The sequence below is a fragment of the Lates calcarifer genome, linkage group LG13, assembly GCF_001640805.2.
Source record: "Lates calcarifer isolate ASB-BC8 linkage group LG13, TLL_Latcal_v3, whole genome shotgun sequence".
In the NCBI taxonomy this organism is placed as follows: Eukaryota; Metazoa; Chordata; class Actinopteri; family Centropomidae; genus Lates; species Lates calcarifer.
The window spans coordinates 22,288,844-22,314,857 of NC_066845.1; the positions used below are offsets into that span (position 1 = coordinate 22,288,844).

A 26,014-nucleotide genomic window follows, 5' to 3' on the forward strand; every position below is an offset into this window, starting at 1 on the left:
AAAGCAGGCAGTTGATGTTTTTAAATGATTGGAACTTTACTAATTGATCATTTATGTGTTAATAACAATAACATTAGTCATGTAATGTCATGTGACATGCACTTGGAAGACAAAAATTGGTGTAATGTTTAATATTTACAATATATACAGCTTGCCCTAACTTTAAAAAAACTTTGGGATTTATATGTGTCTTAGTGTTAATTGTGTAATATAAAATCAGTTTTGTTACATTAGAAATGTAAGTTCGTATGCATGTAAAGCACAGTGACATGCTGCAGCATTCACACAAAAAAATGGCTGCAATGATCCAATGTATCACAAAATATTCAACTAAGTAAAAGAAAGTGTTCAGTAGAACTTTCTTCTTTAGCACTCCATAAATCATCTCACAACCTCTCAGATTTATTTTGTTTATCATGTGACTCCCTGAAGGGGACTATCCCCTACACTGGGAACCACTGGACTAAACTGCTGTACTGTTTATAAAGTTGTTTAAATAGCTTAATCTGGACCAGCTATAACAGTGAAATGCAGAACCAGTACGTTATGCTGATTAAAAAAAAAAAAAAAAAAAAAAATAAAAAAATATATATATATATATATATATATATATATATAAAGTACTTTTACTTACATAGGATATTGAATCATGAACTTAACTTGTATTTGAGTCTTTGGTCTTTCCTGATATGTATTTTCATTCATGATTTGATTTTGTCTGTGTAACTGCATGTTCTCAGTTGTATTAGGACAGACATGATTTGATACCTGTTCTATCTTTAGTAAAGAAATTTCAGTAAAGAAGTGAGAAGAATACATTTCTTAGTAAAAATATGTTTGTTTGTTGTATGTTTTAATATAGGGTCTATTCTGCAATATCTATGCAAATTTAAAACTCTGTATTTTTAAAAGAAAGATATGGTTCTCTGAAAAAAATTATTGAAAGCTGTATGTTTTACGTCTGATACAAATTACATCGAGACCATTCGATTTTTAAAAATACTAACTCATTTCTAATCCGATGTCTTTGTCTTCTAGTATTTTCATTTTGGCGATTTTTAAAAGTAAAATTGAAGCAGAAAAAACATTCGCTCCCAATCATGAACTGACGGTAAGAGGATTCTCAGTTTCACTGTTATAATCAAATTGGTTAACCTGCGAAAAATACTTCTATCGATTTGTTTTAGTTTCACCCATCTTCGCGGTTGTCACTGTTATTAGAAATTAACTTGACTAACTTTGAAGGAAGTAGCTACAACCTGCTAACTAGTGAAATAATTCCAAATCTAACAGGAATTGAAAGCAGCGCGTCACGTGCTGTGCGGTGGGGGCGGAAGTGGAAACTCTTATCTTCCTGTCCGTCCCTCTCCAACTACGCTCGGATACAGCCACACCAATAGAAGCTGGTAGGGGAAACTTTGACTACGGCCTCGTTTTAACTTTAGGTAATGTCTGAAGCGTGTTTTCTCTCTCTGTTTCTACCTCTTACGTTTCTTCTTATGCTGCTGCTACACCGGCGGAGCCTCGCTTTGCCTTTCTTCCATCTTAAAAACTCGTAGTAGGATAAAGATGTGATAACTTTAGTGTTGGTTCATAGCTGTTCATTGTTTTGCATGTTGAATGTTGCACCGATGCACATACTGTAATGCCGGAGTTCTTCATATGGTTATTTAATCTGAGACACGGTGTTTGTGTGTTCTGACTTAATGTTTCAAAGGATGAAGTAAAAGTTGTATCAACTCCTCCGGTGCTGTTGAGACCCCGATAGTCTTAGTGGCCTCAGCAATGGATCACAGTGGAGCCAGTGAGGGGCCTGGGCCAGGCAGAAGACCCCCCATTCCCTTTGCTGGTACACCCATGGGTTCCAAAGGGCAAGTAGCACAGAGTGGTCAAAGGCCCAAAGTAAAGATAACTCCCTTCCACTGCTCACCCATCGTCAGCAGTGATGGAGCTCTCTGCTACAGACGACCAGGAGCAGCTTCTGGGAATCTGCTATCATCTCCTGACTGCCTGTCCCTGGATCCTCCTGGACGTGTGACTGCTCCACCGGTCAGAGAGATACTCGCTGCTGCTGCTGCTGCTGCTGCTGCTGCTGCTGGGAGCTCAGAGGACCAGACTGCCAGTTCAGGCTTTGTACAGGCTACAACAGGAGAAAAAGTACAGGCAAAGCCTTCTGTTGTCAAGGTATAGTGATGAGCCTTTGGTGTTACGCAAAGTCCTGTACAATTTAATTAAGAAAGGGAACTGAATATAATTTCCTTTAATTTGTCACTTGTCTTCTTGTAGTTCCATTTAAAAGCCTGTGAAGCTTCATTTTGGATGAACCAGCAGACGATTTAGGGAATTCTTAGTGTCAATGTAGAGAGTTACAGTGATCCAGACAGGATGAAATAAACTTAATAAACTTTCTCCAAGCCAATAGCACTCAGAAATTGTTTTAGAGATGCCTTAAATTGATAAAAACAGGACTTAGTAGCCTGTCGTACTTGGTATTCAAAGTTCAGATCTCAATTTAAAATAACTTTCTGGCAGATGGCTTGGCACTGATATTGTAATTTTCTGTCATATTCATATTAAGTGGGAAAGTTACAGGAAATCAAGAATCAATATCATCAAAGCATTCTTCCAGCACAGCCCAGCTACAAGAATCAGTAGGGTTGACAGGAACATATAACTCTGTATCATCACCAAAAAAAATTGACAGCATGTTGTGTCTACCAATAATATGATCTAGGAGAAGCATATAGCATCTTAAGGTACTCCACAAAAACATTTTCTAAACAAGAAAATGAAGCTTGTTAGTTCAACAGAAAAAAGTCAGTGGTAGGACTTGAACCACTTGCTCCAGGCTGCTGCCTAAAGGCAGAATAGTAATAGAAGGAAGTGTTGAATCTGAGAAAAAGTTTGAAATCATACTTCTCACCAGTTCTAGTGGACTGTTTTTGTACTGAAATCGGCAGTCTTGGCTCCACATAGTAATGTAATAATGTTCATATGGATAAAGTGTAAATGCACTGCATATGTGAATTTAAATTAAAATGTAACTGCTTTGGTCATGTCTGTCATATTTATTGAATAAATAATCAAGTATGTTGTCTTCTCTCCAAAGCCTGCAAGCAGGAAGGCACCACCACATAACACAGAGTTTTCTCACAGCCAGAGAGGCAGAGGTAAGGAAATGAAGAGCACCTCCGTCAAACCTCAGTCAGGTAAGCTGATTCTTTTTTTGCATACTTTATTTGTTTGGATCAAGTAGGGCTGAACAATTTTTGGAAAAAATTGAATTGCAATTTTTCTGACAGATATTGCGATTTCGATTTGATTTGTGTTATAATTTTTGAAAGTCCAGGATTCACTATATCCATGTAAAACATGTGATGGAGCATTACCATTTAAGATATCATTGAAATATTAACTGCTCTATGTACTAATCCAAGGATGACAATAAAATTCTATGAATCCAAAATGTATTTATTCTAACAATAAATGGTATAGAACATACACATAATGAACCATAGAAGAATTCTCACAAAACAAACAGTAGCACTATGTTCGCTTGCCTCCTCTGCAGGAACTTTACATCGGTCATACTGCTGCATGTGGTGATTTTTTCAAATGCTGATACACTGAGGGGGTAAAAAAAAAGTGTAACGACACCTCCACTGATGCTCTGTAGTAAAAATAATCGCAGTCCTTGGAATTTGTTAATCACAGTAGTTCAAAACGCGATTTTGATTAAATTTTGATAAATCGTTCAGCTCTAGGTGTTATGTGTACATAGCAAAGGAGCTATGCACGTACTCAGATTACACTGAACATGCCTGACATTATTTATACTACAGTTTCTGTGCAAAAATACAGTGTCACCACCAGTTCTATTGCGCATTTTAATTGATTAATATTAACATATAGTAATCCAGTTACTTCTTACCATTAGATTTTATGTTATTATACTGCTATACTTACATTTAATTTCTTAACTGTTGGTTTAACTTTTCAAAATAATATGTGACTGTATTTTCCTGTTTAGCTGGAAAATCTCCTTATTTGAAGCTGCAGTAATATAAATTTCTTAATGATATGAATAAGTCTTAATGTTTCAGTGCATGATCGTCCTATTTGTTAATGTAAAGTTTGAAATTAGACAGTGTTTAGTCATGAAAAGAACATGACAGCCTAAATGTTAACTATTTTTTTGTGTTCTGGATACATGTGCTGCATTTCATAGTTTTAATAACCATAACGGTATTATTGAGAGCCACAGCCCACAATTAATAATGTGTATAAAAAGTTTTCCATGTAAGTCTAAAGTACAAACTTGAGCATTGATGTAACATGTAGTCACAGGTGACAGGATTTTGAGGCATTATTTCCTCTGTGCTTTTCTTAGGTGTGAAGAGGAGGAAGAGGAAAATGGGAATGTACAACCTGGTCCCCAAAAAGAAGTCCAAACCCCTTAAACAGCAGGAGAAGGCAGGTGCACGTATTTTTTTTATTCCAGTTTGTCAGACCTCATACCAGCTCACTGTTGATAACTCAGACGCTCATACACTTTCATACAATGTTCATTTTACAGATAATGTTCATGGTCTGGAGAGAGTGACAGGAAACATGGGGAAGAGATCGGGGAATGTCATGGGGAAAAAAGTCTAGGGTCAGAGATTAGTGCAGCATATGTATATATTTTTTAAATACTTTTTCAGTTGCAGCCTTATGCTCAAAATGAAAGAAAAAATCCCTCCTCAATCTACTAATTTTATCAAAAAGGAAAAACTGAAATATCATGTTGATGTAAATATTTAGACTCTTAACTATCATACTTGAAATTTCCCTTGAGCTGCTTTTACATGTGCACTACAAATTTTCTGTAAAGTCTGTGGTATGTCTGAGTGAGCTGATGTGTAAATAGAGCAGGTAATCATGGATTGGTTTCTGCTCTGATATGCACTGTCAGCTGTGAGACCTTATATAGACAGGTGTATTTCTTTCCAAATCATGTCTAAAAGAATTTACCACAGGTGGACTCCAATAAAGGTGTAGAAACATCTCAAAGATGAAAGAAGAGAAATGGGAGGAACCTGAGCTAAATTTCACATCATAGTGCCATTGTTGTAAAGGGTCTGAATACTTATGTCAGTGTGATATTTCAGTTTTTCCTTCTTAATAAATTTGTTTAGAAAAATCTAAAATTGTGTTTTTGCCTTTTCATTATGGGGCATTGAGGAGACTGTATAGTCAACAGTGTAAGCCAACTTTAGATGACCAGTTTTTATTACCAATTCACACCCTACCCCACCCAACCTCCCCACTGTTCACACTCTAAAAGCTGTATACAGAGTTTATTATAAAAATGACACTCTACAAGTCTTGATAAGTTTTTATGTTGACCCAAAATTTGGCTGGGGATGGAACACTAATTCATACAAGTGTCATTCCTTTTTTTCAATCAGAAAGAAGAGCCTGGAGCCAGTGTGGAAAAGAATCGAGCTGCAGCAGATGAAAAATCAGTGATTCTGCCAGAGGTTCTGAAGACCAGAGAACAGATGGCTATCAGACAGGAATCACTGATGGAAGCAGAACCAGAAGAAGGTGGCCATGTTGAATACACAGAGTTAGCTTTGGATTGTTTGGACCTTAAAGCTCAGGAAGAGCTGCTCTCACCTCCAGTGTCAGGTAATTACAGCATGTTAGTCAGTTACTTGGCTTCATAAGTTTCATCTAAGATCATCTAAATTCATTATATAACCCCTTTTCTTCTTCAGACTGAATTTTGACAGGTCGTACAGTTTCTTGGTGATGTGTAGTAAAATAATGGGATATGTGTGTGTAGGTGTAGCAGCGGATACCGAGGTGACAGAATCAGACCTGGCTGAGGAGTTACCTCTATGCTGCTGTCGTATGGAGACTCCTCATTGTGTAGGCAGCCTGTCCACATTTGATCAGACCTGCATGGCCATGGAGAGCGCAGATGGAACGGTAGAGATCATCTGAATTTGTAAAAACACTGAAGTGTATCACTTTAATATTGGACTCTAATTGGAGAGTTGTTTTACCAGAGAAAAATCGTAGCAGTGTACAAAGTGACTTGGTGTCAGTCAGTGGAATTAAATGGGTCCATGTAACACAGATGATGCAGGACAGTCACTGAAAATGTCCAGTGAATGAATGTCAGAATTTCAGTCCATATACCCTCATGTTTACTCCTCTTGGTAAGTGTTTAATCAAAAGAGCTCTGCAGCAAAGATTTGTTCTCTATGTGCTCTTTAATGGGCTTTTTGGATAAGATCAAACTAAAAAAACACATAAAATCTGGTGCTGGGTGAGGTTATTAGAAGTCCAAATGTACAAATGATTTTGAATCAATTCTGTTTTTAATGTTCTAACAGTATTGAAGGTAATTTTTATTTTTACTTGCGCTCCACAGCTGAGTCGTTGCCAGAGACGAGTGATGAAGCAGGAAATGATGCGACCCTCCAACACAGTTCACCTACTCATTCTGTGTGAGGACCACCGGGCCGGTATGGTCAAGCACCAGTGTTGCCCTGGCTGTGGACTCTTCTGCAGGGCGGTGAGGGGAAACAAAGCACGCTGATAGTGCAGATACGTGAATTCTGACATTGTTAATAAACTGTATGTTTTCCGTGTTATATATTTACAATCAAAATCAGGATTGCAGTGATGTTCTAAGGCAAATGAAATTCATTTCTAAAGCTGCTTTCACAGATGCACTGCAAACCTGAAATGACCTGGTGCAGCTGTATGCAAAACACCAAATCAGTCATTGTTTGTTCTTTGTCTTCTTTAAACCTGCTAATCTTTAAGTTTCTCTTCCCTCACCTCTTTTCATGTCCATCTCAGTCTCCTCTCCATTTTCTTTTCCTTTGTCTCTTTAAAGTAAAAGTAATATATAAATGGTCACAGTAGTAATTTGAAAGTAATGGATAAACTGGCCAAACCAGCATAAACATTGACAGTCCAGCTGAATGAAAGAAATATTTTAACAGTATCCACTTTTATGTAATTGATAGTGTTAAATAACATCAGGTTAAAATCAACTCTAATGAACCCAGCAGGAAATTAAATGTCTTGCAAGAAGGTGAAACCTGAAATGATGATTTGAATACTTGGAATATTAAGATACTGAATTTCCTGACCTTAATGCAGTCTTTTCTTTGTCTGTCCTACAGGGCACCTTCATGGAGTGCAGGCCATATGGCAATATCTCCCACCGCTTTCACCGTGACTGTGCCTCCATGTTGAAAGATTGCAGGTTTTGCCCTCACTGTGGAGAGGACGCCACCAGAGCGAAGGAGGTCACAGTGCCGAAGACCAATCACTCGCCCTCTGTACCCAGATCCAACCCTAGGCTGTCGCTTCCAGCTGTGCCCACCGTGGCCACCCTGCCATCAGTACCAACCACGCCTGCTATTCCACAGATACTCAGAGCCAAGAAGACCAGTGAGCCTCAGAGGAGCAGAGACGAAAGCCCAAGCAGGTAACATAGGACTGATGCAGCTTATGTCATCTCATTTCATCGACACTTCCTTTTTGAAATCATTAAACTTACAACTATTATGTGATTATTCCAGTTTATTGCAACTGTCAAATAAAAATCTCACCATTTGCTTTCTCTTTCCAGGTTAATGGGCGAGGCTGTGTGCACTGCAGATGGACAACCTAAAGAGTCACTAGAGAGCATCCTGATGGCATTGGATGATGAGAAGTAATGTTAACCATGGCATCTTCGCACTTTGGCATCAGTTGCAAAAGAAGGCAAAGCATGTTACTGCACTTTACACTTTGATATGAATAATTGATCGAGACCTTTATTCTTTTCAGCCTGAAACCAAAGAAAGTGAAGTACCCCACCAGGCAGCTGTACATCTCTGCAAAACAAGGAGAGCTACAGAAGGTCATTCATCTCTTAGGTAACTCAGATGTGTTTTTTTAAAGTGGCTTCAGCTACAATAACTTAATGTGCACTCGCTGAGCACTTTATTAAGAACACCATACTAAGACTGGGTAGGGACTCCCACTGAAAACAGCCTCAGTTCTTTGTGGCTTGGATTCCACCAGATGTTGGACACATCCCTCTGAGATCCTGCTCCATGTTGACATGACTGCATCACGTCATTTCTGCTGCAGATTTGTCAGCTGGACAATCATGCTGCCAGTCTCCTGTTCTAACACATCCCAAACCAGTTTGAGATGAGTTTTGTTTTCTGGCATGAAGCATTATCCTGCTGCAAGTAGCCATTAGAGGGTGGTAAACTGTGGCCATAAAGACATGTGTGAAACCATTAAGCCGTGCAGTTACTGTAGCCTTTCTGTCAGCTTTAACCAGTCTGGCCATTCTCCTCTGACCTGTCTCATCAATAAGGTGTCCCCAACCACAGAACTGCTGCTCTCTGGATGTTGTTTGTTTAAAGCTCCATTGTGGATAAACTCTAGAGACTGTTGTGTTTGTAAATCCCAGGAGACCAGCAGTTTCAGGAATACTCAAACCAGCCTGTCTGATACCAGTTATGACACAGTCACTTCTGATGTTTGATGTGAACATAAGCTGAAGCTCCTGACCTGTATTTGCATGATTATATGAATTCCACTGCTGCTACATGATTGGCTGATTGGAAACTTGAATGAATAAGCAGGTGCATATGTGTTCCGAATAAGATGCACGCTGAGTGTGTGTTTTTTAAGATCTTTATTATCACACTGGTGTACCAAACTTTGTACATTATAGTTGACGGGAAGGACCCCAACTTTTTGATGGATGGCCAAAGCAAACGCACCCCTCTTCATGCAGCAGCTGCTGAGGGTCACCAGGAGATCTGCCACATGCTGGTCCAGGTGAGGAGAGTGGGGCTTCACTGCAGTATTTCTCAGAAAATCAGGTCTCACTGACCAAAAATTCCCAGACTGACCTACCTTTAGACCTTAGAGTAAAAGCATTTTAGCAATTTTCTTAAGTTAGGAAATCACCTCTATCTAAATTTCTATTGCACTTTCTACCTTTGGAATTTGGGCCCTGGAGATGCATATTGTTTATGATTTTTAGGTGTAAAATATAATAAACTAAATGTATTTTTCAAATCAGAGAGAGAGGAAATTCTATAAATGCATGCTAACTTGAATCCTTACTTGAACTAAATTGACAACAGTTTGTTATGTTTTCTCCCTGGTCTGTAGTAAGCAGTGCTACATGTTGGCTGTTTGCTATGATTAAATGTAACCAAAATCTTTCCTGTTCTACCCAGAAATCCTGTTGGTTGTTGTCAGTGTTGTAATTGTGATATTGGTGTGTACTGTGTGTATATGTACACATAGGCTGGAGCCAACCTGGACATGTTTGATGAGGAGCAGAAAACACCACTGATGGTAGCTTGTGAAAACAACCATCTGGACACAGTGATGTACCTGCTCAGAGCTGGTGCAGCCATCAGCCACAAGGTGAGTCATCACACACTCAGTCTGTTGGATCATCTCAGTCAGCGTCAACTTGTCCTTTCAAGCTCATGTCAAATTCCCCTTCTCCATCCATCAGTCCATCCAGTCTCATCCAGTCTCATTCAGTCTACTGCTGCTGTCTTTTTGTACTGCTAATTTTAAAATCACAAATCGAATATTATTATTGTTACCACCTAAAAACAGACTGTTTGATTGTTGTGGCAGCAAATGTGTCCAAAGAACCAAAATCAATTTATACTGACTGATTTTTCACCCTTAGCTGTGCAGAGAAGACAAAAGTATTCTATTAGGATATCTGACAGTTCTATAGGTTCATTGGCATTGATGATGAATTGGGGAAAAAAATAATTTAAGCAGCTGAGAATAATCAATGGAGACATATCAACTCAAAACAATTAGATTATAGTGATTTCACATTGTTTGGCCCATAAATGTGAGTTAGATAGTGCAAAGCACTGGAAAAGAAAGCAGTCACTGACATCCTCAGTACATCTGCTACAAACAGAGACACCTCCTTTGCATAGAGGTAATAAGGTTTTTGTTTGTGCCTTGTGGGTTGTTCCACTTATCTCCAATGGGTTTGCAAAGTTCATGGATACTGGAAGTAACGGACACACATGGCTGCATGTGGCAGTCTAGAACATCCTGAAAACTCGACTTTAGAGACAGGTTACAGTGGAGAAATGGGCGCCCTATACTTGGTAGCAGCTCTAGTGATCATTCCGGCCATGACAATGCTGAATGCATATCTCAAAATTTGTGGCACAAGACAAAAACTGGCTTTTGTATTTGAAATACAGTGAGTCAGTCAGATGAAATAATCTTAAAGTGTAAAAGATTTACCTTGTAGAGTTCTTTACAAAATTAGCAATTGTTGACAAAAAATTACAACGGAAACAAAAATACAAATTTGTTGAGTATAGGGGGCACCCTATATTCTAGACACGTATCACAGACCCATATCACATGACCACAACATCCATGGTTCAATTCTGGCTGGGAATCTTAATTCCATGTCATAACCCTCTTTCTCTATAACATTTGTAATCCTGCTTATTCATGTTATTCAATTAGTCAATGATGTGGCAGCAGTGCAATGCATAAAACCATAAAAATAAATTGACTGTACTTTTATAGCGCTTTTTTAGTTGGATTAACCACTCAAAGCGCTTCACACTACATGTCACATTCAAACACACATACATACAGCACATATTCTATACATAAGTGCTCCCTTATGCATTCATACACCAATGCACACATAGCAGGGGCGATTTGGGGTTGGTGTCAGACAGGCTGGTTTGAGTATTTCTGTGGTTGGGAACACCTTGTTGATGAGAGAGAGATCAGAGGAGAATGGCCAGACTGGTTAAAGCTGACAGCGGTGAACAGAAAAACATCTCAGAATGAACAACATGTCAAACACCACGTCAAAGAAGAACACATTGAGTTTGACTCTGATGAACCAAGAACAGAAATCTGAGGCTGCACTGGGCACAGGCTCACCAAAACTGGATAGATAAAGACTAGGAAAACATAGTCTGTACAATGAATCTCAGGTTCTGCAGAGGCATGCAGATGGTTCATCACTATATTTATTCTATTATCTATTCATTTTTGTGAATGAAATTTCCCACAAATAGTGGGAACAGGTAGGGTTGGGGTTAGGGAATATTAGGGGCAACAATATGCCAGTTCAAAGCTCTTTTCACTTAAAGCAGGAGGGGGGGGGAGTGGTGGAATGTATGAATCAGTGTGAATCATGTTGTCATGTTGTCACCCCAGGATATCATGGGCTTCACCTGTCTGCATCTGGCAGCGAAACTGGGACATTATGACATTGTCCATCATCTACTCTCCAAGGCATCTAAGTACATCAACTGTCAGGTAAAAACATACATACCTCAAAACTGCTGCTAAAAGCTAAAGCTGTGTAAATAGTTGTGTTAGTGTAAATCTTTGTGTGAGTTTTACAGTTTGTGTCTGTGCAGGATGAAGGGGGATGGACTCCCATCACCTGGGCCATCGAGTATAAGCACAAGGAGCTGGTCTACCTTCTGTTGGCCAGAGGGGCTGACGTTAACATCAGAGACAAGGTCTGATCACTTGACAGTTTTACAACTGGTACAGTTCATATGGAAAGTTTTCAGACCATTTCAAGTTTTCCACATTTTGTTGTTTCAGACTAATCTGAAAATTGATTCAATTCATTTATTTCTCATCAATCTACACACAATACTTCACAGTGACAGAGCAAAAACGTAACATAATATAACCCATTTATGTAAGTATTCAGACCCTTCACTCAGTACTTGATTAAAGTACCTTTGGCAGCAATGACATTTTCAATTCTTCTGGGGAATTATTGTGCAAGCTTGGCACACCTTTCTTTTGAAAGTTTCCCCCATTCTTCTTAGCAGAATCATTCAAGCTCAACTAGGTTGTATGGGGAGTGTAGGTGCACAGCCATTTTCAGGTCTCTCCAGAGATACCTCTTGGGTTCGGGTCTGGACTCTGGCTGGGCTACTCCAGGACTTTTATAGAATTTTCCCAAAGCCACTCCTGTGTTTTCTTGGTCGTATGCTTTGGGTTGTTGTCTTGTTGAAGTAAATCTTCGCCCCAGCCTAAGATCCAGAGCACTCTGGAAAAAGGTTTTTATTCAAGATTGCTCTATATTTTCTCTGCATCCATCTTTCCCTCTATCCTGACTAGTTTTCCGGTCCCTGTTGCAGAAAAACATCCCCACAGCATTATGCTGCATAGGAATGATATTAATGAGGTGATGCTCAGTGCCTGGTTTCCCCCACACATGCCATTTGGAATTGTGTCCAATTAGTTCAGTCTTTCATTTTTTGATTTCATCAGACCAGAGGATTTTGCTTTTCACAGTCTGAGTCATTCAGGTGCTTTTTAGCAAACTCCCAGCAGGTTGTCATGTGCCTTTTAGTAAGGAATGGCTTCCATCTGGCCTGATCAGAGCAGTGCTGCACTGATGGTTGTAAGCTTGTATCCTTCTGTAAGGTTCTCCCGTCTTCACAAAGTAACTCTCATCCATAGTGACTATTGGGGACTTGGTTACCTGTCTGACCAAGGCCCATTTGTCTCCAGTCACTCAGTTTGGCTTTTCATAACTGTATCGTTGTGCTGTGTACCTACAGTGGCCAGACAAAGTAAGTGAACCTACTGGAATTATCTCCAACTATGTATAATAATAATTTATTATACATATATAATTTGTCTTGAATATAGTCAGATCCTCATCTAAGTTACAAGTATGAATAAACACTAGTCAATGTAATGTTCATGTCCAGGGTGAATATGTCATTCAAACATTCATAGTGTAGGTTGGAAAAAGTATGTGCACCCCTTGGCTAATGACCTGGAGCCTCTTGGACAAACATTGCCAATGCACAGAAACGTTTCTTATGCCATCTTTCACACTCACTGTTGGACGTATGTGGAGTGAAATGAATGTGAGAATTTATGTCATTAAACACAAACTTCATGTCTTACGTATGCACATTTCTAATGGTTTTAGTAAGTTGGCAGCATTTGGAGGCAATGCACAGGTGATCCATAGAAGTGAAACTACGATCATTAGGAGTTTCTTTATGAGTCTGTCTGACCACATATAAAAACAATTACCTGGTTTTCACAGCATAGACACATGGGATTAATTGGAAACAATGACGCATCCATATATACGCAATTAAATAAGTGGACATAAAAGCATGCACACAACGATGCAATATATACCTTAATAACAATGGCAGCTTTGGCCATATTAGAAGAAGAGCAGGAGTATTTAGAGGTTTATTAATATTGTGGCAAGGTGGCCTGGATCAGTGCATGATTTATTTATCCTATAAGAGCATGGTTGGGAGCATGTGTGGCTCGTTGGTAAGCAATTGAATATCATTACTTAAAATACTTTTTATTGTCCTAAGTAAAGACTTCTTTCGAGATCAAGATATAAATGTCAGAGATTTGTCTTGGGTTTAGAGTTACTGCCACACAGAAACAGGTGGCCTTATATAATAATTTATGTAATGTTTTATGTAACACCATGATCTCAGTCCAGCAGTATGCTGCATGCTGTAACTTGTCTCTACCTGTATATAATGAGACCATCTGAGCTCTACGCAGATTTTACAACCTCAATTCCACCAAAGTCAGATTATAGCTGTGACTTCCAAGTATGGCTAATTGCATGGGCATAGTTATAAAAGCGCTTGTGAACCCCACAGCTTACTAAGGTTTGGCCTGGTTGTGTCAATTGCAACATGACTCCACAAATGTGGAATTTGTGCAAGACCAGCATTGCCTACACCCGGGAGGATTGAATCTGGCAACAAAAATAACTGCAGATGTGAAAATATGATGAAAATAAAAGAATGACGTCTCACTAATGAAGGGTACACTGACTGTTGTTACAGTTAGTTCTTTGATAGGGACCACAATTCTATTTTTTGTATTAATTGGCTTCATTCTTCTTGAGCTTTTGCAAAAAATAAATAAAACTGTATTAAATGGAAAGGATTTGTAATCAGCATTTCAGTGATTGACCGGGGTGAACTCTCGGAACATTAGAACACCATGTCAGTGCTGACCTCTGATGTGCTCCTTGTTCAGGAAGAGAATGTCTGCCTCCACTGGGCAGCTCTGACGGGCTGTGATGACGTCGCCCAGTCTCTGTTGGATGCTCAGTGTGACCTCAGCGCTGTCAACATTCATGGTGACTCGCCGCTTCATGTCGCTGCCAGAGAAAACCACCTGCAATGTGTGATGTGAGTGTTTGGTTCCAAAACAGTTCACTTTGGTTAAAGGTCCAATATGTAACGCTTACATTGGACCTTCAGTGTGCCACTAACGTCTGCTCATCTACCATTTTAAAGACATTTAATAACGCTTATATGAGGTTATTAAGTGTGACAAAACAGGATAAGACTCACACTGAGCTGAAATGAAACAAGTGCACATAAATCAGGTAAATAACATGATTAAGATATTGTATATAGAGAAAATAAATAATCTATATAATAGATGCCACTAAATCCTACACGCTACTCCTTTAACAGACCTGTACTGAGTTCAGATCAGTCGGGTGGAAAGTGGAAAACAAGTAAAAATGCATGAAACTCTTTGCTTCAAGGCAACGATAAATATGTAAAACAATGTATTTCAACCTATATTTTACCAAAATGTGTTTTACTGAAATTTGGTTTCATTTTTAATGGTGCACAGGACAACCTCACCAACAACTGATGAAATAAGAAACTAGCCTCTCTGTGAATTTAGTTGCTCATTTCAGCAACTGTCAGCAGTTAGTAACATTTTAATTGGTCTGAGTTTAAAATTATCCTTACAAGTCATGGTTGTATGCAATAGATGTACATGGACAGGTGAACTGGATTAACACAACATAAATATACATAAGATAGTTTATTAAACTGAGTTTCAGCTTCTCTCTCTTGTTTGAGCTCAGTCCTGTAGATCCAGTGACAATAAATCTAAATTCTTCTGTAACTGTGTTCCTCCAGCTTTGTTTCAGCAGTTTGTGTTCAGCCTTTTTTTGACTCAACATGACACATGATGTGCACACAAAGCCAGGTCCATAAAGAAATTGTTTTCCCAGTTGCTGAGGAAGAATTTTACTGGCCCTGATCGAAACCCCTTCCAATACGTTTATCAGGCCTTTTCATCCAGCATCTGTGATGGATCTCACTAAGGCTCTTGTGTCTGAGGGGGAGTAAAATCCTTGTAGCCATGTTCTTGGGTTTGGTGGAAATCCTGAAACCACCTATTGCAGCTGCCGATAAATGCCCATGGCAAGCTTTTTTCACGTGTCCACATATTTGTAGTTATAATTGTATCAGCTATTGTCAAATTTAGTTGTGAAATATCTGCAGGATGTTGGTTTTAGCTTCAAAGCCCCCATTTGTATTGGTTGACCCTTTTGATACATCAGTTGTGTGTCATATGTGTTTGACCTTAGTATGTTGTCTTTGTCATATTAAACATTTTTTGTATGTCAAACTTTGTCTCCAGACTTTCTTTAATATGCTCCATCCACAGGTTGTTTCTGTCTCGTGGAGCTGACGTTACTCAGAGGAATAAGGAAGGAGAGACAGCTCTGGATTGCTGCATCTATGGCTCCGATGTGTGGAAGGCCCTCAACACCAACAAGAAGCTAACTGATGCCAGGAGAGGCAGGGACTGTCGAGGAGAAAGATTGCTGAGCAGGTAAACAGCAATACTGCTTTGTGTGTATGTGCTGGATTGGGTGTTACATGTGCAGAACTGTTACTTGAAGTACATATTGTTTTTGTCTGCTCTCATCTCGGTTTGTGTAATTTTTATTTGCACAGTTCCTGTGTGGGCTGAGGCATTGTGAGGCACTGTCTTGTTAATGAAGAACTCTCAACACACATTTGAAAAAATGATTAAATGGAACGTGACCAAGCTAAAAAAAACAAGAAACGTTTTTAGCTTTATATAGTGTAATATTTTATTATATAGTATGAGATTGTGTTCTTAACAGAGTAGAGAATTTGAGAAATTCTTTTGAGATGTTACAGTGAGTCAAATCATGAATCGAGTCATCAGAATGCAGTTTGCCTAACTCGGTTGACAGGTTTTATTATATGAGATGATTTTTACTCAGTTTCTAAAACCAGACCCAGAAACACTTTGGTTGGAGGTTAAAGCTGCAGTCATCAGTTCTATTTTGGCGATATCATGGCAGAACTCCAGAACAAGCTGAATATCACACGTTTGACATGTTTGTGTCCACCTAATGAATTTAAGTCTGATATTGACTCTCCCTCTTGCTGTTTTTTTGCCTCTGTGTTGGCAACAGCTGTGGCAAGAGGCATTATGTGTTCAAATTGTCCATCCATCCATACAAATGTGACTGAATGTAGCAAAATGTTTGAATTAAAATGGCAAGTGGGCGGAGTCTGTTGAAGTCTTGTCAGTTTTCCACATCCTGTTATTATTTTTTTGTGATATTTTCTTGATACAGATCCCTATTTCCATATGTTTTTTTTTTTTTTACCATACATATTTTAATCAAATTTTAAAATCATAATTTTTCCTTCTCCTCCTATAGGGACATTTCTCGGGGGTATGAGGCAATTCCTGTCACCTGTGTTAATGGTGTTGACAGCGAGCCCTGTCCTGAAAACTTTAAATACATTCCAGACAACTGTGTCACCTCTGCACTGGACATAGACAAGGACATCACTCATATACAGGTAAGACGTCAGCTCTCCTTAAATTATTTATTACAGTGCTCCAAAGAAAGACCCAAACCAACAATGAATGTATCCTACTAACAGGTATTGCATGTGTATTCTGTTCCTCTGTGCTACAGAGCTCCATTGTTGTCCAAGAAATTACAAATGAGCCACTGTGTAGTTTATTTTGGTTCAGTCCCAGACACACTGCTCTGCTGCCCCAAATACTCAATAGAGCACCAGATGTGGATTTATCCACCACTGGAAATTAAGGAGGTTGCAGAGTTTACGACCTATACTGCCAGGGGGGAATCGAGATCTTTTGGCTTCACTTTTGGGGAGCTCTCATGTCATCCATCTCTACAGTGTAAGGGATTTTGGAGGCATAACAGTTTTTTGCTATAGGAAATTAATAAAAACCATTGATATTAAAAAATATTCATATTCAATAATAACTCATTAATTTTCAGGTTTCTCATAGAGCCACCATGCGTTAAAGGAAAATGATTTACTATACACTAATTCAGTCTCATAAACTAACTATCAATTTGGAACTCTGATAAAGGATTAATTTAAAAACTACAACTAATATTTGCCTATCAATGGTTAGCAAGGGTTGACTCAATACTGATATTACTAATTATGACAAAATGGTACACAAATGTCTAATAGGATAAAATGATGAAGTGATGACATTTCAGTGACCCTGAAAGCTGTCACTGAACCTGGTAAAGTACCTGGCAAATCTGAGTGTGCTGCCTGCATTAAGGCCTCTCCTGAAGCACTGAAAAACAGAAACTTCAAGTGCAAGAAGAATTTACAAAACAACACTGCACCTGTTCTTTCCAATTGCACTTGTTGTACTTATTGTGCATGTGTTGAGGATACATGTGTTGATATTATAAGTTCAGTACACTATACAGCCACCTGTATAAGTGCATAGTTGTCATATATGAGCGAATGGGAGCTCTTATTGTAAAGTGACTGCTATGGTTACTCATGAATAGCATGGTGGATGTTTATAAAGTAATGCTTGTATTGTCAAGTAACATATACTAAGATGCACGCAAGACGCTGTTCTTTGAAGTTCTGTCAGTTTTGTTTAGAGGAAAACTGTTCTCCTGCTTCTGTCAACCTCTGGGAGGCTCCTCTGTGTAATGTGTGGTCCAGTGTTACCTTGTTGGTTGTGTCACCACTAGAAAATCAGTTAGTGAGTCAGCTCACTAATGCACTGTATTGCAGAGGGAACACATAAATGGGCCAACTGTGAATCCAGTGTTTACACAGGTTTATATATTAAATAAATGCAACTGACATTTTGAAATACATACGTTTAACCTGTCTTTACTTTTTATACAGTTGATCTGGGTTCTCCCCAACAACCGCATTTTGGAAACACAGTCTGTTACCTGGAAGAGAACATTGTACCTGGTAGTTTACTGTAATTTATTAATTACATTTTTTGTCTCCTCCTCTTTAAAACAGTTCATATTGTATTGTACTTTCCAGGATATCAATTGGCTAACCAGTGTCTAATTTTTAGTGATATAATTTACAACATGCATACAGTCATGAACTAAAAGAGTAGCAACAAGTAGAACATAAAGCAAAAGAAGCAGCAAAAGAAAAAGCTAAAATTCAATTCAGAAATTGGAACCGGGGTGGGGTGGGTAAAATTCAGGTTTAAAATTTAGGTTTGAGTATTTGATGTATCGTGATTTTTGTCTAAATAAAAATTTATTAGGAATTTAGATGTTAAAATCATGTCTCTAGACCACTCAGAAAGGGTGGATCCCACTGAGACCCTTCCAGTCAGTCGGTCCCATGGGGTAGTAAAAACGGGTATGTGTGTTTTTATTTCCCTGTGGGGACTGTAAACCTGAATACACACTAATCAAACAGATGTATATGTCTCTGTAGGAAAACAGACAAAGGCGTTCTAGGCCACGTCTTAAAACAAAGGAGCTGTAAACAAGATGGTTGAATGAAAAGATAACCACTGGGACCAACCACATGCTGTGGGGGTGGTTAAGAAAGGAGTATTTCTTAGCAAGTTACATGCAAGACAGATGTGCCTTCAGTCCTATATTTGTGACATGCTAACAACAACCAATAACCTAACTATTAACTGACATGACGACAAAACTCAGGGAATACATTGATTCAAATCAATATAATACACTGGCAATGTTTAACAGTCCTATGCCTAGCTGTGCTGTGCTAGGTAAGGTAAGACTCAGTTACTTTACCAAGTCCATGGAGGGAAAAGATACCCCCTGGTTTGTTGCTTTGTAAAGTCCAGTAAGCTGCAGTTGTCTTTGATGTTCCTTTTGCTTGTAAAATCAGCTCCTTAGGCAGGCTCTCACATCACTACTGAGGTTCAATGCACAGTGCACACCTCTGCTTCAGACAGGCCTCATGCTGCAGGATAGAGAGCCTGTGAGAAGTGATGTTCCTACCCTCGTGGTAGGGTGATGGAAAGAGCGGCAACTCCTGCCCTCTGGAGGAGGGGAGATGAGAAGAGGAAGAGAACAGGAAAAGATCTGGGTTTTGTTGACTTGGTGACACCAGGCTCACATCCCAAACGGTCACCAATGTCAGCAGATTTTTTGGGTCCATACAGATTCAACACCCAGGTGTGAAAAGGTGAAGGACCCTTGAAGATGGAGTTCAATGTCCCTCCTATGTTTATAGAACAACAGATGTCCCATACAGTCATTGGCAGGAACCCATAGGTTGGAGTGCTACTCATTGTTGGTTTTAGTCTCATAATAAAAGCTGCAAAAAACTGTAAAACCTGACTTCTAATAGCTCATTGATTTTGTCATTCAGCACTGCAGCTGTACAGATGACTGTTCATCCAGTGCCTGCATGTGTGGTCAGCTCAGTCTACGATGTTGGTACGACAATGTAAGTTCACACACACACACACATCAGCATCCTTTATATATAACAATATTACTGGTCTTTGTACATTAAAATGTTATCATTATATTTTTTACACTGTGTTACTTGCACTTGCACTCTGAAACATTGTTCCGAATAAAAGTTTGATTTTAATTGAGCTAACTAACACATATTAATTGACTTTGACTTATTGGTTTATTTTCTTTGACTCACTCTGTCCACAGTATTTACAGCTCCAGAATTTCCATTAGCTTTCTTCCAAAATAAAGTTTGAAGGTTTACCTGCTTAATTTATAACTTTGTTTGTTAGAAAACGCCAAAAATCAATTTTTAGGGAGGATTAAGAACTAAACATCTGTCTCTCTGAAAGCAGCAGACAACATGTCTAAACAGAACATCTTTGTTTTTTATCTGATTGCAGCTTATAACATGTTTCACTGTGTGTGTGTGCATGTGTCCGTGCAGGAGGGTCGACTACCACTGGACTTTTGCCAGCGGGAGCCCCCAGTGCTGTTTGAGTGTAACCATGCCTGCTCCTGCTGGAGGACCTGCAGGAACCGAGTGGTCCAAAATGGACAGAGGTAATATATTCCACTTTCTAAGATGTCGCTTGCAGATCTTCATCTAACAGCTCCCTTACTACTGCATTTCCTGCAGCAAAAGCCCAGAGGGCCTTTTATATTGACTCACAAAAATAAAAACCCCTTAGGTCTCCAGGTGGAAAGATTTTTTTATGAAGCAACAGCAGAGGTGTCCAGTTTGCACCAGTAATGACTTAAATCAGCAAATCTAGCTCCAACACAGCTGTACTGTAGGAGCGCAGATCAGAAAATAGTGAGGCTGTCCTCTGTTGGATGAAAGCAGGAGCAGGACCATAGAAGTTGAACAAAACTCCAAACTATAGAAGCTGCTAAGTTATACAGGATCCGGTAAAGAATTGAAAGATGAACACAGACAATAAAAAAAAGGTGTTTTGAGATTGAGGTTAACTTAATGATTAACATTTGAGCAAAGGCCCATTTTTGCTGTTTGTTTGCTGCACTTAACTTCTTTCAACTTCAAAACAAACAAGTGTATGTAAGACCTGTAAATATGATATTATACTGTAGTATTAAGAATATAGGCATTGTTAAAATAGTTGGCAGGTTCAAATAAAGCATTTAAAGTGTGTGTGTGAGTGTGTGCAGCAGACTGACACTGCAGACAGGCTCACAGTAGGCAATCAACTTGGGGGCTGGTAGTACTCCAGCACAGAGATATTGGTTTCTTGTTTACTGTGTGTGCTGGAGTTGATGGTTCCCATCAAGAGAAAATATTGACTGGGTTCATACACATGACATGGCTGTCAGGCAGTGGTTTTATACCAGGCCGGGGAGAAGGGACTCAGATCTCTCTTCCATGAAAAGCACCACCGCTTTTAGTTGCTTTCCTCTCCTGAAACTGTTTTCTTGAATAAGATCAATGTAGTTTTTTGTTTTAATATTCCTCTGAAGCATGTTGCCATTTTCTTGGCTGCTGGATTACATAATTGTCTTGCTGTTTGTTTCAGAGTCCGGCTGCAGCTCTTCAGGACACAGAAAATGGGCTGGGGAGTGAGGACCATGCAGGATATCCCTCAAGGAACATTCATTTGCGAGTGAGGACAGGCTCTCCTGAGAGAAAAAACTGAATTCAGTGTTTTACAGTGTGCAATATCAAACACAAGCTGTGCTCTGAGCTCTTTCAACTCCTAATTTCACAGGTATATCGGAGAGATTATCACCGATGCAGAGGCTGACAAAAGGGAGAATGACTCTTTCCTCTTCACCCTCGACAATAAGGTGAATTTGGGTGTTTTCGCACATCCTTTTTTAACAAACCATCTCAGTACTCTTAAAGTGGACCAACAGAAAAGGGACTCACATTATGAGTTCATTTGCCCCCTTTCCTCGAGTCCCCTCTCTGTTCACACACTATGGTGCCACTGGACATATAGTGTATAGTGCAGCGTTTATGTATATGTGTATATATGTATATATGTGGATGTGTGTGTGTTGTGGACAGATGCTGTTTGATGTGCTCTTTCTTTCATATCTGGAGAAGTGAAGTAATTAGTAGAAGTTCTCAGATGAAACTACTGCTTGTCCACCAGTCAACATATTAATATTAAAAATATTAACTAATTAATATAACATAAAGTAATAGGATTTAATTTACATTAAATCCACTTTGGGGAAATTCATTAAATCAGTCTCAAAAAATATACTAAGTATTATTTGGAACCTTAATTAATCTTTAAGTTAATAACCACAACCAAAATTACCATATCAGTAGTTAGCAAAAGTTGAAGGATTTGGAGTTCTGCAGTGTAGAGGTTGGCAACACTCACTTTTGTACAACATTAAAAAGACCGGCAAAATATTAAGCGTTCAAAAGTATTTATTTGCGGGCCGCCCTGCCAAGACAATGGTGGGGGAAACACTGACCTACATGTGTGAAAATGCTAACAACCAGTAACCTGAGCATATATAGACAGAACAGTGGTCAGGTAATACATTGAATTAAATCAATACATATACTGGCAAAGTTGAAAGTCCAGTGCTTAGCTAAGCTGTGCTATAAAAGGTCATGTAAACTAGGCACAGTTACACTACCAAGTCCAGGGGGTAAAAAGAAGATGCCTTTTGATGTGCTGCTTACAAAGTCCTATTGATGCTGTTAAGGTCGAGTAAACAGCAGCTGTGTGACAATATTTAGCTGGGTGGTACATGACAAAGTAACGTCCAAATGAATGCCAGGACCAGAGGTTCCTCAGCAGAACATTGTGTTATAACGAGATGATTGATGTTATTCACTTCATCTGCCAGTGGTCATAATGTTATGGCTAATCGGTGTATATTCTTCTGGAGTGTATGCGCTCTCATGTTTAGTCAAGAGGTGGAGTTGTCAATACATAATACACCTTCTTTCCTCTGTCAGCAGCATTCTTTATGGTTTTACAGACTATGGTTGATTATATTATTATATTATAATGATAGCTCATTGTTGGTAGTAGTTAGCACTGGTTCCTTAAGCAGTTACTCTAAAATCAAATCTGAGTCGTGAGTCATCAATAGCTATTTGTTCTTTTGAAGTATCTTAAAGATGTTACAACCCTGCCTGTTTATCAATTCATTTTGCCTTGTTATTCCCATTCAGTGAAGTTTAAGGATGTATTAGGTAGAGATAGACCGATATGGTTTTTTCAGGGCCAATACTGATACCGATTATTAGTAGTGAAGGAGGCCAATAACCGATATTTGGAGCCGATATTCATTTGCAGTAAAAGTGAAAATATTGGCGTCAAAATTTTGAATAATACAAACTCCAACACTTCATTTAAATGCCTTTAAGCATATGTTGATTAAACAGCTTTTCAGATTTGCAACATGTTAAAGTTTTTTTTATCTTAGACAATAGACAGCAGCATGTCTTATAAAGTTAAATGAAGACTTAAACAAAGAAATAGCTCCCTAAAGTTTTCTACAGTAAATAAAGAAACATATATCTGCTCTCCGGAGCTTCTCCACCCGACAGAACTTTTTCTCCTCTCCACCGTGTGTGAGCACCGTCAGATTAAAAAAAAAAAAAAAAGGCAGATGCCGATATGCATCAAAATGCTGAATACCTAGTATTAGGTTGCAACAAGCTAAACATAAACACTTTCTGTTATGCCCCCCTGTGGAAGCTGGAAACATTTCAGCAACCAGAAACGATACAGGAGAAAGGAGGAAGAAAATGAGCCCAGGTGAATTTCATTGAAATAATATGATCAAGAACATAATATCATCACTCCTCACTTTTCCCTTTGTGGGCGCTCCCTCAGTCTCTGGCACACACAGTGGGAAACCCAGTTTGACACCCCCCTGCTGTAGGTACAAATTAGGAATGAAATCAGGACAGCTCTGCTCCAGATCAGTTCACTCACTAGAAATGAAAGGATGATTCTGGTTTATTACAACCTGGGACTTATTTTCACAGATTTGTCCATTATTTCTATGAGTAATTGTAATAATGTACTCACCAAATCAAATGTCTGACAAGAAACATGAACAGTCAAACAGTGAGAAAGGTTAGAAACAAACTAAGAGGGTAGCCAAACTTGTGGGGGATAAAATGAAGCTGGACCCAAACTGTTGTTGTAAACATCCATTGCAGTTTACTGACCCACTTTCTGCTTTACCTTTGACCTACTGTACTTACTATAGTTGTGTCTACACTTGTGTCCTGTGCAGTGATTGCATTATTAGCATGTCAGTTATTTCAACTGCCTCACTTTCAGTGTAATCTCTAAATAAATTGAAAACTGTTTGAAGTCAGGGTGGTACAGTGCAGTGGTTGCAGTGGTTAGCGGCATGGTGCAGTGGTCAGCACTGTCACCTCACAGCAAGAAGGTTGCCCGAATCCGACCCCCGAATACTGTGTAGAGTTTGCATGTTCTCTCCGTGCCTCTGTGGGTTCTCTCTGGGTACTCCAGCCTCCTCCCACAGTCCAAAGACATGCAGGTTAATTGGTGACTCTAAATTGCCTATAGGTGTGAATGGTTGTTTGTCTATATGTGCCTCTTGCCCAATGTCAGCTGGGATAGGCTCCAGCCCCCCTGCGACCCTTAATGGATAAGCGGTATAGATAATGAATGAATGAATGAATGAGTGAATCATCTGTGGAAGCTGTCGGTTTGTTTTCAAGCTGTCTGATCATCTGACTGATGGTGTTCAGACTGACTCTTTTTGGTTATCATCTTGTGCAGGTGGGAGATGTGCATTGTATTGATGCAAGACTTTTTGGCAACATCGGCCGCTTCATCAATCATCTTTGTGAGCCTAACCTGCTGGCTGTGAGGGTGTTCACCATGCACCAGGATCTGCGCTTTCCCAGGATAGCCTTCTTCTCTAGCAGGCCCATCAAAGCTGGAGACCAGATAGGGTGAGTGGTGGGAAAACAATCTCAGCTCTGTCTACTGTCTCACTTTTCCTGTTCAGTAAAGAGCTTTCAAATAAATAAAATGTTAGAATAAAGATAATATAATGAACTGGGGTTCTTCCCCAGGTTTGACTATGGTGATCACTACTGGAGAGTGAAGAGCAAGTATTTCAGCTGCCAGTGTGGTTCTCTCAAGTGTCGCCACTCAGCTGCTATCAGGAAGAAACTCACTGATGACCACTGATCTCTCTTTCTGCCTTCACACATTATGTTGCCACACCCTCTCTATTGTCAGAAACAATGCCTTGTGAACCAGACATCACTTTGTTCTGTAAACACCAGTGGTATGATGATGAATAATTAACATTATTCAGATCTGTTATCTGAGAGCACAGGATATAACTTATTAATACACCTATTAAGGTAAAGTTTCTATATGAGGAACACTGCATCTTGCCACCAGCCACAGATACTGTGTGTGAGACAGGGTTGTAGAAGTTATAATCAGGTTAAAAAATCTTAACAGATTATTTTAATCTCTTCCTTTAATACTGCAAAATGTTATATGTGTGAATGAATGAAATGAAGTAACATTTTTGGTAGTCTGATCTCTTCTATGAACTTTTTACTTCATCTCTAATTAGCAATTAAACACAATTCTAAAGCATCTTTTTGTCTTGTTTGTGTTGATGAAGTTGTTGGAGTTGGAGTTGAGGTCAGGGCTGTGGGTTCTCTGTGGGTTCTTCCACACTATACTGAGAAAACCATTTCTTTATGGAGGTGTGTTGGGGACAAACACTAACTGCTGTCACAGTTTGAAGAAAACTATTGTCCAAAATATAATTTTAATTCAATAAATTAAGGAGGCAAATGACGATGGAGCTCACTTAAATATGAAGGCTTCATAAGTGGACCACACCATCAGCTGCAGCAGCATGGGGGGAAATTTAGTTTCTTCGTATTAGATTTTAGTTGTTTATGTCATGTCTCCCCTTTTTTGTTTCAAGTGGACTGATCAGCCACTATATGTCTACCTCACAAACCCATTTTTTTTGAGAAGGAAACCTGTGTCTGCTTGTCCTTTGGCTGCTTGATCCCTAACACTGACCCAGGCCAAAAGTACACACATGAGTACACAACAAGTACAATGACAGGCTGTCCATATATTTTGTGTGGTTTGTGTATTTAAAAGAATATGTCAGAAAATTGTGCAAATGACATACTGGGATTTATAAACATCAGAATTTGTTTGTAATCACTGACACAGGACTAAACTATGGAATGGTCTCCACTGAAACTGGTAAGATAGCAGAGGTGAAAGCCAGATGTGAAATTACAGTCATTCTTATACTTTCAACATTTAACAATTCTTAATTTTACTGAGAACTACTGGAATCACCTGAAGAATCCTACACCAAACAGCAGTCTGCTGGGAAAGGTTGCTGCTAAAATGTTAGGTT

General features: G+C 39.1%; 1 protein-coding gene across 2 annotated transcripts; it reads left to right on the top strand.

Annotated features, from left to right (window-relative positions):
- The first annotated feature begins 1,316 nt into the window (after positions 1-1,316).
- ehmt1a (euchromatic histone-lysine N-methyltransferase 1a) lies at positions 1,317-25,221 on the top strand. Of its 2 annotated transcripts, none has more exons than XM_051075131.1 (23): positions 1,317-1,406; positions 1,718-2,184; positions 3,110-3,209; positions 4,391-4,477; positions 5,455-5,673; positions 5,831-5,976; positions 6,425-6,568; positions 7,188-7,495; positions 7,640-7,723; positions 7,840-7,928; positions 8,744-8,850; positions 9,328-9,450; positions 11,254-11,355; positions 11,460-11,564; positions 14,101-14,255; positions 15,544-15,711; positions 16,580-16,724; positions 19,539-19,616; positions 20,079-20,194; positions 21,163-21,249; positions 21,355-21,433; positions 24,382-24,557; positions 24,681-25,221. In XM_051075131.1, exons 2-23 carry the CDS (start codon positions 1,786-1,788, stop codon positions 24,796-24,798), a joined length of 3,135 nt encoding a protein of 1,044 aa, XP_050931088.1. In that variant the 5' UTR covers positions 1,317-1,406; positions 1,718-1,785; the 3' UTR covers positions 24,799-25,221. The 2 variants fall into 2 exon arrangements, with proteins under 2 accessions (XP_050931088.1, XP_050931087.1); XM_051075130.1 differs by having other exon boundaries at positions 1,321-1,445.
- Positions 25,222-26,014: the final 793 nt, after the last annotated feature.